Source organism: Pantherophis guttatus, chromosome 17 (assembly GCF_059756535.1).
Source record: "Pantherophis guttatus breed Tessera chromosome 17, ASM5975653v1, whole genome shotgun sequence".
NCBI classification, from domain to species: Eukaryota; Metazoa; Chordata; class Lepidosauria; order Squamata; family Colubridae; genus Pantherophis; species Pantherophis guttatus.
Genome location: NC_142079.1, coordinates 12,772,643 through 12,788,644, shown reverse-complemented (window position 1 = coordinate 12,788,644; position 16,002 = coordinate 12,772,643). Strand labels below are relative to the sequence as shown.

The 16,002-nt window shown below is 47.1% G+C and overlaps 1 protein-coding gene across 1 annotated transcript in view; it reads right to left on the bottom strand.

The window, feature by feature from the left end:
* Positions 1 to 16,002, bottom strand: part of SLC15A4 (solute carrier family 15 member 4) — a 33,621-nt gene continuing 17,619 nt past the window's right edge. The window contains exons 5-8 of the mRNA XM_034435231.3: positions 13,422 to 13,590; positions 11,510 to 11,665; positions 4,444 to 4,602; positions 1 to 903 (exon numbers count right to left, since the gene is read on the bottom strand). Coding sequence (XP_034291122.2) covers positions 767 to 903; positions 4,444 to 4,602; positions 11,510 to 11,665; positions 13,422 to 13,590 — 621 coding nt within the window. The 3' untranslated portion in view covers positions 1 to 766. The remainder of the gene's footprint in view (positions 904 to 4,443; positions 4,603 to 11,509; positions 11,666 to 13,421; positions 13,591 to 16,002) is intronic.

Sequence of the window (16,002 nt, the reverse complement as noted above, 5' to 3'; positions counted from 1 at the left end):
AGGAAGGAAGGAAGGGTCATGAAAGAGGCAAAATATGATACCAAACCAGTTTCACACTCCCAAATAATTGCTAACATAAAACCAAACCAAACCTTCCCCCAAAACCTACAGTAGCTTAAAAAATATCCTTTGTTGTCGAACTAGACCTCTTCATCGCTTGGACTAAACGACCTATGATCCCCAGCCATAACGCCAGAGCCGTTGGTAGAGCTTTGGAGTCCTACCCTTGTGGACTACCGGTGTCTTCGCGTGTGTGGGGGGGGGGAGAGAGAGAAGGTTCGATGCACAGCAACTCACAAACCTTGACTTGACGTCGGCACCTTTACCTACGAACCTCGGAAAGGCGTCCAGGGGAGAAGCAAATAATTTCCAAGCCAGGATCTCACGTTATCCGTTATGCAGTTCTGTCCGTCCGTCACACTGGAAGGGACGTTGAAATGCTTCTGGGTTCGTTATTTCGGGTTCCAAAGGCGGCTTGAGCAGACGGGTGGAAAGAAGCTTCAGAGAAACCTGGCGACCTCCGATAACGTCTGGCCTACATCACAGGATGCAGCCTGTAAAAGTAGTTTGCTAGCATAAGGCACTCTCTGCTTTAGCAGGGGCGGGGGGTGGTAGTAACAGCAGGGAGGTGGGGGCAACCTAAAAGTCAAAAATCATGCAAGTCAAAAGAAAAATTCCCCTCTGGATGACCGTTTCCTGCTGGGTCAGCCACATCTCCCGATTTCCCCCCCCCCTGACTTCGGTTGTCTTCTGGTTACGGGTCACGTCAAGTCCGTCCGGCGTTCGTCCTCGACTTCTGACGGTCGTATTTGACAGACACGATGAGGAAAAGCAGCAGAGTGACACCCTGGATGACCGCCAGGAGGAAGAAGTAGTAGTTTAAATGGCAACCGTTGATGTTCCCTGCGAGGAAAAAAAAAAAGACGAGATGGAGTCAGCAGCTGAACGGAGAACAGAAATTAAGCAAATGCATTTTTTTTTTTTTTGGTCTGTGGATGGAGACTGGGAAGTTAGGACGTGGCCTAAAAGGGAAAAAAGTACGAATTAAAGCAAAGGTTGGGACTCACCTAAGTAATTGTACAGCTATGAAGAAAAGAAAAGAAAAGAAAAGAAAAGAAAAGAAAAGAAAAGAAAAGAAAAGAGGAGAGGAGAGGAGAGGAGAGGAGAGGAGAGGAGAGGAGAGGAGAGGAGAGGAGAGGAGAGAGAGAGGAGAGGAGAGGAGAGGAGAGGAAGATAGAAAGGAAGGAAGGAAGTGAAGGAAGGAAAGAGAAAGAGATGGGACGGAGAAGAAGGAAAAAAGGGAAGGAAGGAAGGAGGGAAAGGAGGGAGGAAGGGAGGGAGGGAAGAAAGGAAGGAAGGGAAGGAAGGAAATGAAGGGAGGGAGGGAAGGAAGGAAGGAAAGGAGGGAGGAAGGGAGGGAGGGAAGGAAGGAAGGGAAGGAAGGAAGGAAATGAAGGGAGGGAGGGAAGGAAGGAAGGAAAGGAAGGGAGGGAGGGAGGAAAGGAAGGAAAGGAAGGAGGGAGGAAGGGAGGGAAGGAGGGAAGGAAGGAAGGGAAGGAAGGAAAGGAAGGGAGGGAGGGAGGGAAGGAAGGAAAGGAAGGGAGGGAAGGGAGGGAGGGAAGGGAGGAAGGGAGGGAGGGAAGGAAGGAAGGGAGGAAGGGAGGGAGGGAAGGAAGGAAGGAAGGGAGGGAGGGAAGGAAGGAAGGAAAGGGAAGGAAGGAAGGAAATGAAGGGAGGGAGGGAAGGAAGGAAGGAAGGGAAGGAAGGAAGGAAAGGAAGGGAGGGAGGGAGGGAGGAAAGGAAGGAGGGAGGGAGGGAAGGAAGGAAGGAAAGGGAAGGAAGGAAAGGAAGGAGAAAGAGGGAGGGAGGGAGGGAAGAAAGATATTGATTTCCTGACATTTACAGCCAAATCAGACCCCCCTTCAGCCCAATCAAAACGTATTAATTAAGCATTTCCTTTCCTTAAGAAACTATCTGAATTTGGTCAGTTCGCCAGCAATACCCCTGCGTCAACGTGAAGCCTCTTTTCCTTGTAAGCATTAATTCAATTAAACCCATTTTTTTTAATCGGGAGGCGAGAACCGCACCAAAGCTCTTTCACTTGACACTTTAAAAACGGGATATATATATATATATATATTTCCCCTGAAAAGCACAGGGGCTTAAAAAACTACCTTCCCCCCCCCCTTTTTTTTTTATGGGTCAGAGTGTGAATGCCATAAAAATCTTTTTCTCTCGCTCACAAGGCAGAACTAATTTTAATTGTTTTAGAGGAGAATGCTGGCTGGCAATTTCGGGCTCTTGCAGATCCGTGAAGGAGAGGGGATTTGAGCCAACAGCGTGAATGGAGAAGGGATGGAAGAAACCTGATCAATTCATCGGGTTAAATTATTGGTCATCGAGCATTTATAGGGCTGATCTTGCTGAATCAGTTCCTGAGAAGGTCCCGAGAACTTTTATGCTGCTCCCCAAAAGTTCCCCATGTGCTCATTTAGTGAGGTAGAATGCTTCCCACGCTACTACAGTAGTGGCCAAAATTGTGGAAACCTTTTGAGTAAAAGTGTATTTTTGAGGTTTGATGGCTAATAACACCACTTTTTTTCTAGAGTTTCAAGATAATCCTATTCCACTGCTGGAAGAAGAAGAAGAAGGAGAAGGAGAAGGAGAAGGAGAAGGAGAAGGAGAAGGAGAAGGAGAAGGAGAAGGAGAAGGAGAAGGAGAAGGAGAAGGAGAAGGAGAAGAAGAAGGAGAAGGAGAAGAAGAATTTTATTTCTATACCGCCCTTCTCCCGAAGGACTCAGGGCGGTGTACAGCCAATTTAAAAACACAAGACACAACAATGATTAAAAATTAAAATAATTAAATAGATTTGGCTGGTTTAAAACCCCAAAAATTTAAAATACCCCAATTTAAAATCATTATGTTGATAGCCTGGGAAGAGCCCAGACCTTCACCCAATTGAAAATCTAGGGAGCCGACTAAAGAAACTGGTTAGTCAGAAGCAACCCAGCAATAAAACCCAGTTAATCGAAGCTATCATTCAATTTGGTTTCACATGATAACAGCTGCAGAACTCAAAGACTTGGTTCACTCCATGGAAAGACGTTGTAAGGCCGTCATTCATGCTAAACGTTACCCAACTAAGGATTAACTGACACAGTGATCATTTTTGTATATCTCGTTTTTTCTACGTGTTTCACTTGTCTTCTTTATGCTGTAACTGCCATTCTAATAGCAAATCCTTCATAAAGGTTATTGCGTTACATTCTTGATTAAATTCTCTTTCCATTGATATATAATTTTATGGTACTACTAAAAAAAAGTAGTTATTAGCTAGTTTTAGAAAATACAACTTTTCCCAAAAGGTTCCCACAATTTTGGCCACTACTGTAAGTTGGATCTCACTCAGTGTCTTCACCATGAGACGGGTTCTCCAAGATTTCAGAGAATGTGTTTATTATAGGGAGTCCTTGACTTATGACCATGGGAGATAGTGGTTTTCCAAGATTTCAGAGGAGGATATGTTGGAGAATCTTGGGGAACCACTGTCTCCCATGGTTGTAAGTCGGAGGATTCCTTGCAGTAGAGGACTTACAACCATAGGAGATAGTGGTTCTCCAAGATTTCAGAAAAGAATGTGGTTATTACAGGGAATCCTTGACTTATAACCATGGGAGATAGTTGTTTCCCAAAATATCAGAAAAGAAAGTGTTTATAGTTGGTAGCCCTTGATTTATGACCATGGAAGACAGATGTTCTCCAAGATTTCAGAGGAGAATGTGTTTATTTTAGTTTGTCCTTGACTTATGACCTTGGGAGATAGTGGTTCCCCAAGATTTCAGAGGAGAATGTGTTTATTATAGCGAGTCCTTGACTTACGACCATGGGAGATACTGGTTCCTCAAGATTTCAGAGGAGGATATGTTTATTTTATTATTATTCAAATTTCTATACCACCCTTCTCCTTTCGGACTCGGATTCTCATGTTGGAGAATCTTGGGGAACCACTGTCTCCCATGGTTGTAAGTCGGAGGACTCTTTGCAGTACAGGACTTACAACCATGGGAGATAGTGGTTCTCTAAGATTTCAGAAAAGAATGTGGTTATTATAGGGAATCCTTGACTTACGACCAAGGAAGATAGTTGTTTCCCAAAATATCAGAAAAGAAAGTGTTTATAGTGGGTAGCCCTTGACTTATGACCATGGAAGACAATTGTTCTCCAAGATTTCAGAGGAGAATGTGTTTATTATAGCTTATCCTTGACTTATAACCTTGGGAGATAGTGGTTCCCCAAAATTTCAGCGGAGAATGTGTTTATTACAGAAAGTCCTTGACTTTGGGATCAAGCATTTGATCCATAAAAGGGTAAACTTGAAGTTGGTTTTCTGCCTGCATATTTTTTTAAAAAAAGAAAAAATCCAAGCCAATAGAGATAACTGACCCAAATCCGTGTGATTGCTCATCCAACCGATCGATTTGAGGGACACCAACTCCAGGAGTCCCGAGCCCACGAAAGACCCGATTCCAGAAAAAAAGAAGAAGAGGCCCATTATTGCACTTTGCATCGATTTCGGAGCCGCGGAGTAGGCGAATTCCAAACCTGGGAACACAAACACAGACCATGGTTAGTTCACAAGCTAACTTCAACAGAAAGTTAGCTTCTGTTTCTCTGCCTCGAATCTCCCACCGCTTTGTTTCGTTGGGAGTTGCAGTGTAAGGAGCAAAACCTAAATCGCTCTCGGGACGGGTGGTGAAGCAATGGATTTTCCGGTCATTTAAAATTTATTTGCCTTTTTAGATTTGTAAGGTTTTCGACTGCAGCTCAGAATCTGATCAATCCCAATGAAACTCTTGAACACGAGGCAACCGATAATCGGTTTTATTTCTGATCAGAATGCAAAACTGGGTGACCTTTTATCTCCCACCTTAAACAGAACAAGGCAGAGAGAAAAAGAAGCAGAAGCTGCCTCTCAAAAACTTTTTCTCAAACTTTTTGCAGTTTACACAGCTTGCACAGATCGTCACCGTGTTAGAAACGGTAATTTCATAGCCATTAGTTCATGCAAACTTCGTGATTTTATCAGCGCTCTGAAAACAAAGGACCTTAGAAAGGAGGAAAAGAAATACATTTTCTGGCATGTAGCCCAGAGTTTTGTTAGGGGTTGCTATCTCACATAAGATTGCTGAGAATACACATTTTAAGTTACAAGCCAGGCTAACTTGGGAGCCTGGAGCAGCGATCACCAACTGGTGGTCCGTGGACCACTGGTGGCCTACAAGAAAATTTTGGTGGTCCGCAGAAAAATTATTTGCCTTTTTAATCTTGCACTAAATCAGGGGTCCTCAAACTACGGCCCCTGGGACGAATACGTGCAATGAACGTTTGTGTTGCTGCAGAGAGTCTCCCCCTTCGGGGTCTTTTTGTGTGGGTCGGAGGGGGGCAGAAATTCCGACTTGGGGTCTGCTTCGGCCTCCTGGTGTGGGGCTTTGGGCGAAGGCTGGAGGGAAGAGCCGCTGGTGGCGAAGAGCCGGAGTGCCTCGTTCCAGTGGGACTGCATCATGGCCTGGAACTGGCTGACCATCTCAGCCCGCTGAGCCTCCAGGCGCCGGTACCTGGCCTTGCACTCCCACAGGTCTTCCCTCTGCTTGGAAAGCCTATGCTCCTAGTCCTCAGTGAGGTACTTCTGCTGAGCCTCCTTCTCGGTCGGATCCAATTTGAACTGAGCTGTTTTGCCAACTCTTTCTCATGGCGGCTGCTTAGCTCCAATAACTGCTTCCTGTTGGGTTCCTAAGGAGCCCGGGCGGGGAGGCGAGGAGTGGCTGGGAGGGGAGGGGCGAGTAGAGGCTAGCGAGGTGCTCCTCGATGTGAGTGACACCAAGTTGACCACGCCCACCCAGTCACATGACCACCTAGCCACACCCACCCAACTGGTCATTAGGCAGATCATATTAGTGGTCCGCGGGATTTAAAATTATGAATTTAGTGGTCCCTGAGGTCCGAAAGGTTGGGGACCCCTGGCCTGGAGGCTTTATCTATATAGATAGATCATTGGGTCACAATGGAGCGTCTCTCAGCAGCAAGGAATATCAAAAGTTGAGTTAGGTTACACTCTGTACGTGCTCTGATCCTTTCAAATTCATTTGAAATTCATGAGGACCCGGATTGTGGGGGCAATAAGGTGACTTTGTATAAAAAAGAACACCGCTTGGGGGGGCCCCGAAAGCCCTACTAAGCAGGTATATACAAAAGTATGAAGGCTATTGCTTAACGCATTGTAAGCCGCCCCGAGTCTCCGGAGAAGGGCGGCATATAAATCGAACCAATAAATAAATAAATAAATAAATAAATAAATAAATAAATAAATAAATAAATAAATAAATAAATAAATAAATAAATAAATAAATAAATTTGCACTGCAGGTTTTATATACTCTAACTTTATGGTGTTTGTGCCACTGGATAAGGACGCTTTTGGCTTTTGTGCTTGGAACTTTAAAAAGCATGGCAGCCTCTGATGTCAAAAAACAAAGCACCAGGCCCAAAACGCTGCGCAGATTTTTCCAAATTTATTTTCCAAAGCACCAGAGGGCCAGGAGGAGAAACAACGGATGGAAATTCCATCAAGGGGAGAAGAAACCTGGAATTGAGGAGAAACTTCCTGACAGTGAGGACAAGTAACCGGTGGAACAGCTTGCCACCAGAACTTGTAGCGACTTCATCACTGGGGAGGTTTTTTTAAGAAGCGACTGGACAGCCACTTGTCTGAAATGGTTTAGGGTCTCCGGCTTGAGCCGGGGGCTGGGCGAGAAGACCTTCAAGGTCCCTTCCAACTCTATTCTGATTCTTGAGTTGTGGGTGCTCCATCACTGGAGGTTTTCAAGAAGAGATTGGACAGCCATTTGTCATGAATGGTGTAGAGTCTCTCCTGCTTGAGTAGAGGGCTGGACTAGAAGATCTCCAAGTTCCTCTCCTCTCCTCTCCTCTCCTCTCCTCTCCTCTCCTTTCCTACTCTACTCTTTCCATTCCATTCCACACTAATTCCTTCTGCATCTCAAACTTCTGAAAATTCCGCCCCCTCTTGCAGTTACAACTAACAAAGTAGACTTGGGCAGTGATGGGATTTAGCCGGTTCGGGCAAATTGGTTGTTAAATTGCTGGCTGGCCCCTCCCCATCCTGCCCCTTCCAGGAGTCCCCATGTGCCCTGTTTTCGCTCCCAGGAGGCTGCAGGGAGACCTACTATGCCCAAAATGGGGCAGGGGATGGCGCATCTCCCCCCTTCCGCGGCCCCTTTTTGCTCCCAGGGGGGTGCAGGAGGCCGAGTGCTGCCTGTCACACCCCCTGGCCACGCCCACCATGACCACGCCCACCCAGCCAGTCATTAGGGCAGAGAGCCGGTTGTTAAATTATTTGAATCCCACCACTGGACTTGGAGAGTCGTTGATCCATTGACGGCCTCCCAAAACGAGCTCTCTTTTCCAGTCGAAGCCTCTTCAGAACTCAAGAGAGAAGCAAAAAATTCCTAATTTTTCTAAATCCGAATCACCCTGGACAAGAGGAGGCCAAGAACGTGACTTGTTCCCGATTGAATAGGATAAGGAACGGGAAAGTCTTGTTCTCAATCCAGATGTCTCTGGAGGCCTCTCAAGCAAATGGCAAAATTGCCATTTCAAATGTGTCCAGAGGGGGGGGAAAAATAATTCAATGTTAAGAGTGGAAAATAAGGGCAGCCGTTGTACTGAATTTTAATGAAACCTAAATACCAGGAATGCGATTGTTCTTGTGTACCGCTCGCGTTTCAAAATGAGCGACACACAGAGAAAAAGAGACACAAGACTCAAAAGGTTGCACGTTCCTGCTTTAGGGAGATCACCTTTTGCAGATCAGCTGTTTGTTTGTTTGTTTATTTATTTGTACCCGGCTCTCATTGATCTTTACGAGGAACTCAAAAGGGGTGAACATTCCTCTCCTCCTATTTTACCCACAACAACAAACTTGAGTAGTGAGTTGGGCTGAGAGAGATGGACTACTAGCCCAAAGTCACCCACCTGGCTTTCATGCCTAATGTGGAACTAGAATTCTCAGTCTCCTAGTGATGGGCCAAAAACACCCAGCCAGTTTTCATGTCCAAGGCAGGACTAGAACTTCCAGTCACCTGTTCATTGGACCAAAGTCACCCACCTGGCTTTCATGCCTAACGTGGAACTAGAATTCTCAGTCTCCTAGTGATGGGCCAAAAACACCCAGCTAGCTTTCATGTCCAAGGCAGGACTAGAACTTCCAGTCACCTGTTCATTGGACCAAAGTCACCCACCTGGCTTTCATGCCTAACATGGGACCTCAATTCCCAGTCTCCTGGTTTTTGGTCTTAAGTCACCCAGCTGGCTTTCATGCATAGGATGGGACTAGAACTCCCAGTCTCCTGTTCATTGGCCCAAACTCACCCAGCTGGCTTTCATGCCTAAAATGGGACCTCAATTCCCAATCTTTTGGTGTTTAGTCAAGTCACCCAGCTGGCTTTCATGCACAGGATGGGACTAGAACTCCCAGTCTCCTGGTGTTTGGCCTACAGTCACCTAGCTGGCTTTCATGCCTAAAATGGGACTAGAACTCCCAATCTTCTGGTGATTGGCCCAAAGTCATCCAGCTGGCTTTCATGCCTATGGCAGAACTAGAACTCACCATCTCCTGGTGATTGGCTCGAAGTCACTCAGCCAGCTTTCATGCCTAAAACGGAACTAGAACTCACAGACTCCTGCTTTCTAACCGGGACCCTTAACCACTAGACCAAACTGTCCCTCTGAATGTTGGAACTACAGTAGTGGCCAAAATTGTGGAAACCTTTTGGGGAAAAGGGTATTTTTGAAGTTTGATGGCTAATAACACCACTTTTTTTTTTGGAGTTTCAAGATAATTCTATTCCACTGCTGGAATGGCCTGGGAATAGCCCAGACCTTAACCCAATTGAAAATCTATGGAGCCGACTAAAGAAACTTGTTAGTCAGAAGCGACCCAGCAATAAAACCCAGTTAATGGAAGCTATCATTCAATCTTGGTTTCACATTAGAACAGCTGCAGAACTCAAAGACTTGGTTCACTCCGTGAAAAGACATTGTAAGGCCGTCATTCATGCTAAACAGCTGGCCTGCTGTTCCGCCAGGCCAGGCTATCAACATAATATTTTAATTGGGGTATTTTAAATTTTTGGGGTTTTAATCCGGCCAAATTTATTTAATTATTTTAATTTTTAATCATTGTTGTGTCTTGTGTTTTTAAATTGGCTGTACACCGCCCTGAGTCCTTCGGGAGAAGGGCGGTATAGAAATAAAATTATTTATTTTATTTTAAAGGTTACCCAATGAAGGATTAACTGACATGGGGATCATTTTTGTATATCTCATTTTTTCTGTGGGATAATTTTTGTACGTCTCATTTTTTCTACGTGTTTCACTTTTCTTCTTTATGCTGTAGCTGCCATTCTAATAGCAAACCCTTCATAAAAGTTATTGCATGACGTTCTTGATTAAATTATCTTTCCATTGATATATCATTTTAGGGTACTACTCCAGAAAAAAAAAGTGATGTTATTAGCTAGTTTTAGAAAATACACTTTTCCCAAAAGGTTCCCACAATTTGGGCCACTAGCATAGTCTTCACCAGGCATTGATCTGGCATCTTTCTCCCAGGTGCTCCTCTGCAATATTTGGTTTCTAGACTCAAAAAACCCCCAACTCATCCCCGTAAACCTGGAGGCGAGTTTGTCACAGCTAGCAAAAACCCACGAAAAAGGACCCCGGAGAAACCAAGCTATTCAGAATCGGTTGGGACCCCACGGCGAGAACATGGCTATGATTTAATTAGAAGACGAGGCGAAATGAGGGCTCTGCGAAAGAGCGAGAGGCTGGCAGCTTTTTTGTTTTTTTTTTCCTAATGAACCCAAAATGTGTGTGAAACGGAGCAGAAAATGAGATTTTATGGCCCCGCACACACCTCCCGTTTGCAGGTTGCACCAGGAAAGTTGGAAAGGGAGGAGAGGAACAGAGAGAGAAGGAAAATCAATCCCCGGTGATGAGCCTTGATAGTTATGCAACTAGCGAAGAGTCCTGGTCTTGTTTTCTCAAGCCAGGAATTTTCTAAAAATCCACCGAGAACAGCCTAGACCAGAGATCTTCAAACTTGGCAGCTTTAAGAGTTGTGGACTTCAACTCTAGCCACACCTATCCAGCCGGTCATTAGGACAGAGAACCAGTTGTTAAAAAACACCGGGAACCACAAAATCCTTTTGACATATCTCCCTCCCTCCCTCCCCCCTCTCTCCCCCTCTCTCTGTATCTCTCTCTGTCTCTGTCTCTCTCTCTCTCCTCCTCTCTCTGTACCTCTCTCTCTGTCTCTCTCTCTCCTCCTCTCTGTATCTCTCTCCCCCTCTCTCTGTATCTCTCTCTGTCTCTCTCTCTCCCCCTCTCTGTATCTCTCTCCCCCTCTCTCCCCCTCTCTCTGTACCTCTCTCTCTGTCTCTCTCTCTCCTCCTCTCTGTATCTCTCTCCCCCTCTCTCTGTATCTCTGTATCTGTCTCTCTCTCTCTCTCTCCTCCTCTCTGTATCTCTCTCCCCCTCTCCCCCCCTCTCTCTGTACCTCTGTCTCTCTCTCCCCCCCTCTCTCTCCCCCTCTCTCCCCCTCTCTGTATCTCTCTCCCCCTCTCTCTGTATCTCTCTCTCTGTCTCTCTCTCTCCTCCTCCTCTCTGTATCTCTCTCCCCCTCTCTCTGTATCTCTCTCTCTGTCTCTCTCTCTCTCTCTCTCTCTCTCCCCCTCTCTGTATCTCTCTCCCCCTCTCTCCCCCTCTCTCTGTATCTCTGTCTCTCTCTCCCCCCTCTCTCCCCCTCTCTGTATCTCTCTCCCCCTCTCTCTGTATCTCTGTATCTGTCTCTCTGTCTCTCTCTCTCCTCCTCTCTGTATCTCTCTCCCCCTCTCTCTGTACCTGTCTCTCTCTCCCCCCCTCTCTCTCCCCCTCTCTCCCCCTCTCTGTATCTCTCTCCCCCTCTCTCTGTATCTCTCTCTGTATCTCTGTCTCTCTCTCCCCCCCTCTCTCCCCCTCTCTGTATCTCTCTCCCCCTCTCTCTGTATCTCTGTATCTGTCTCTCTGTCTCTCTCTCTCCCCCTCTCTCTGTACCTCTGTCTCTCTCTCCCCCCCTCTCTCTCCCCCTCTCTCCCCCTCTCTGTATCTCTCTCCCCCTCTCTCTGTATCTCTCTCTGTATCTCTGTCTCTCTCTCCCCCCCTCTCTCCCCCTCTCTGTATCTCTCTCCCCCTCTCTCTGTATCTCTGTATCTGGCTGGCGGGGCCAGCCAGTGGTGAGATCATCCGACAGGGAGCCACAGCAGAGAGCCAGATGTGGCTCCGGAGCCACAGGTTGCTGACCCCTGGGTCAGCTAGGGAATTAAATAGACCGAATGAAAGAAGATTAAAGGGGGGGGGCTGTTTTCCTGTCACACAACGCGACATGGCAAACCAACCTGCAATGCTGGCTAAGATTTCACTGATCCCGATCAGAATATACTGAGGGACCTGCCACCAGACGGACATGTCGGCTGCATGGTAGACGGCCGTCCCAATCTTCTGATCAATGGTTTTGGTCTTGACTCTCCTCAGCCGGTCGCTTTCCAATATTCCTGGAAGGGAAAACGCACAGGAAATGACTCGCAATCAGCAACGCCCGTCTGATGTTCAACCGTGCATTTCCGCCACGTTGTCCCAGACCTCACCCGCGTGTACAAAGCATTGCAGTTTTGATTGCATGGTTGCGTCTACCCACGGCGCTCGCCCCGATTGGTCATCCTGTTTCGGATCAACCCGTGCGGTGTAATCCAAACCATCAGAAAGAGAATTAAGATGGGTTTAGACCCATGATGGCGAACCTATGGCACGCGTGCCACAGCTGGCACGCAGAGCCCTTTCTGCGGGTATGCGAGCCGTTGCCTAGCTCAGCTGTACCATGCATGCGTGCGTGCCTCCCGCCAGCCAGCTGATTTTCGGGATGCGTGGGGGGAGTGCATGCAGGAGACTCATGCACATGCACGGGGATCTTGCACGCATCTGTGGCGTGGGCAGAGGGTAATGCGGGGGAGTGTGGCGCCCCCCCCCGTGGCCAGTTTTTAATGGGGGCGGGAGAGTCGCATACGTGTGTGTATGGGGGAAGTTGTGCGTGCATGCACAGAGGGGGTGCATTGCATTATGGGTGCTGACACGTACACGCGCGCTTTCAGCACACGACGAGAAAATTTTTAACCATCACTGGTTTAGACCCCTATAACAGGGTTCCCCAGAGAGTGGTGCGGTGGTCTAGAGGTGGAGCTCTCGCCTCACAATCAGGAGGCTGTGAGTTCGATCCTAGGTAGAGACAGATATTTCTCTCTCTGGGCACGATGAGAATCTATCTGCTGAATATAACTCCACATTGGCAACAGGAAAGGCATCTGGCCAGTAAACACTCAGCTCCATTCAGTTGCCCAGACTCCACCCGCAAGGGATTATGGGGTCATTAAAAGATGATGATGATGATGATGAAGAAGAAGAACAGGGATCCCCAACCTCTGGGCTGCGGCCCACTAGTGCTGGGGTGGATTCTACTTACCTCCGCTACCGGTTCACAACAGGAGCGTGCGCGCGTCTGTTCATGTGCAGATCGTTCATGCTGACGTCCGGGCAGGTGGGCGGAGCCTCCCACTGCTGTTACTACCGGTTCGCAAGAACCGGACTGAACCGGGAGCAATCCACCAATGCACTAGTGGACCGTGAGCTGTTTGCAATCGAGCCGCAGAAACAGCAGGCCAGCACATTTGGGTGAGCTGCATGCACGCATGCACCCCGCTCGCGGAAAGGAAGCTGCACATGCGTGCACACACACAGGCACATGCTAGCTGGACACTTGTGCAGAATTGACCCCTCTGCCCCATCCACCCCCATCCCCATCCCCCGCCGGACCACAAAGCTGGGATGGTTGGGGAACTCCGCCCTATAATGCCCACAGATGTTAAACCACTGGTGAAGATTTCAGGATAACTGGACATTTTGGTTGGCCAAAGCAAAGTGTTCTCCCAACGTTTAGCGACGGCCTCGTTTTGCAACCGTACGAAGTGAACGACGGTGATGAAAACGGTCACGTAACAACCAAGGCTTACACGGATGACCTTCGCAGGTCGGAAGGCTGTAAGTGCAGCCTCAGTTTCACTTAACGACCGCTTCGCTGAATGCCCAAGTCACCGGCCGTTATAGGAGAGCAAACCTAACAGCTAAAGTCGTTAATTAGAGCAACCCCTAGAAATCGAATGGCTATAAAACGTCGTGTTTCTGAGCGGAGATCTAAATCATGACACCGGTGGTATCCATAACCAGTGCCACTCCATAACCCAAAATCCTGGGCCTCACCTGCAGCGAACGCAGAGCACATGACGAAGAACATCCCAAAGGCAATTCTCTTCAGGGAGGAAGGAAGGAGCCCCTTCCTCTTCAAGATGGGATCCACCACTTTGTCTTTGAGGGGGATGAGGATGAGGATCAGCACAGCATCAAACATGGTCAGCCAAGCCGCGGGGAACTATAAAATATAAATATTTTATATATAAATATATAAATATATTATCAATAAAGATATAAATATAAAATAGGATTCCACACTATAAAAAAAAGACGTTGAGACTCTAGAAAGAGTGCAGAGAAGAGCAGCGAAGATGATTAGAGGATTGGAGACTCAAACATATGAAGAACGGTTGCAGGAACTAATACCACTCTATAAATGTCACTGCGTTTTTGTATTTACCAGATGAGCTTTTATTTTTGAACTTTCAGATTTACCGTAGCTTGCCAAGTTCTTATCTCTAAGCTAACTGCGCATGTCCACATTCTTTCACTTTCTTTTATCTCTTTCTTTGTTCTCCGGCCAAGAGAGGTCTGGCCGGGAAAGCTGCCAAGATGTAACTAATTAGATTAGTAAGATGTTTTATTTTCTTTATAACAAATAAATGAGTTTTTTCTTAGAAAATATATCTTCGGGTTTATTTTCTTAAAGTATACTTCAAGGGAAGGTCACGATCCATTCTCTAATCAAGGTGCAATTACCAAAAGCAGAATGGGATTAATTGCCACCCTGACAATAAAGCCTTAGTAAGACCACACCTAGAATCTTGCATCCAGTTTTGGTCACCACACTATAAAAAAGACGTTGAGACTCTAGAAAGAGTGCAGAGAAGAGCAACCAGGATGATTAGGAGACTAGAGGCTAAAAGATATGATGAAACGGTTGCAGGAACTGGGCATGGCTGGTCTAGTGAAGAGAAGGACCAGTGGAGACAGGATAGCATCTTCCAATATTTGAGGGGCTGCCACAGAGAGGAGGAGGGGGTCAAGCTATATTCCAAGGCACCCGAAGGCCAGACAAGGAATAATGGATGGAAACTGATCACAGAGAGATTCAACCTGGAAATAAGGAGGAATTTTCTGACAGTGAGAATAATCAACCAATGGAACAGAAGTTGCCTTTGGATGTTGTGGGAGCTTCATCACTGGAAGCTTTCAAGAAGAGATTGAACTGCCATCTGTCAGAAATGGTGTAGGATCTCCTGCTTGGGCAGGGGGTTGGACTAGATGACCTACAAGGTCCCTTCCAACTCTGTTAATCTGTTAAAAACTGTGGTGGAGAAAGAGAGGAAGGCAACAACCCAAATTCAGCCCTCTAGTCTTCAACAAGGGATCTCCGTTTTTTGCAGATAGCTATCGTGTGGCTCGGTGAGGCACCTCAACCCCATGTCAGCAATGATTAATGTGTGTGAGAGAGCAGAACCTACTATAGCAACAGCACTTAGACTTATATGCTGCTTCACAGTGCTTTACAGCCCTTCTTTAAGCGGTTTACAATGTCAGCCTCTTGCCCCCAACAATCTGGGTCCTCGTTTTACCGACCTCGGAAGGGTGGAAGGCTGAGTCAACCTTGAGCCAGTGAGAATCAAACTCCTAGCTGTAGGCAGAATTAGCCTGCAATACTACATTCTAACCACTGCACAGGAAGGAAGGAAGGAAGGAAGGAAGGAAGGAAGGAAGGAAGGAAGGAAGGAAGGAAGGAAGGAAGGAAGGAAGGAAGGAAGGAAGGAAGGAGCATTTACACCTATATACCGCTTCACAGTGCTTTCCAGCCCTCTCTAAGCGGTTTACAGAGTCAGCATGTTGCCCCCAACAATCTGGGTCCTCATTTTACCCACCTCAGAAGGAGGGAAGGCTGAGTCAACCTTGAGCCGGTCAGGATCGAACTCCAGGCTGTGGGCAGAGTTAGCCTGCAATACTGCCTTCTAAATGCTGCACCACCATGGAAGGAAGGAAGGAAGGAAGGAAGGAAGGAAGGAAGGAAGGGAGGAAGGAAGGAGTATTTACATCTATATACTGCTTCACAGTGCTTTCCAGCCCTCTCTAAGCGGTTTACAGAGTCAGCCTCTTGCCCCCCAACAATCTGGGTCCTCATTTTACCCACCTCAGCAGGACGGAAGGGTGAGTCAACCTTGAGCCTGGTGACATTTGAACTGCCAAATTGCAGTCAGTAGAAGTAGCCTGCAATACTGCATTCTAACCACTGCGCCACCACGGCTCTATTTACAGAACAACAGAATAGCAGACTTGGAAGGGACCTTGGAGGTCTTCTAGTCCAACCCCCAGCACCGGCAGGACACCCTACGCCATTTCGGACCAATGGTTTGTCCAATCTCTTCTTAAAAACCTCCACTGTTGGAGCACACCCACAACTTCTGGAGGCAAGCCGTTCTACTTTGCATTTGTCCCTATGGCTTGGTGGCTTTGGAGAACATCTGCTAAATCCTTGGTGCCGGCCAGCCAACTTCCCAGAAGCTAAAAAGCAAAAATCCTGCCGGCAGAGAAATTAAAATCTCCCCCCTCCCCACTTCCCGCCCATTTCTGACACGCAGAAACTGTAAACTCATTAAGGATCTGTCCTCATCACCCCACA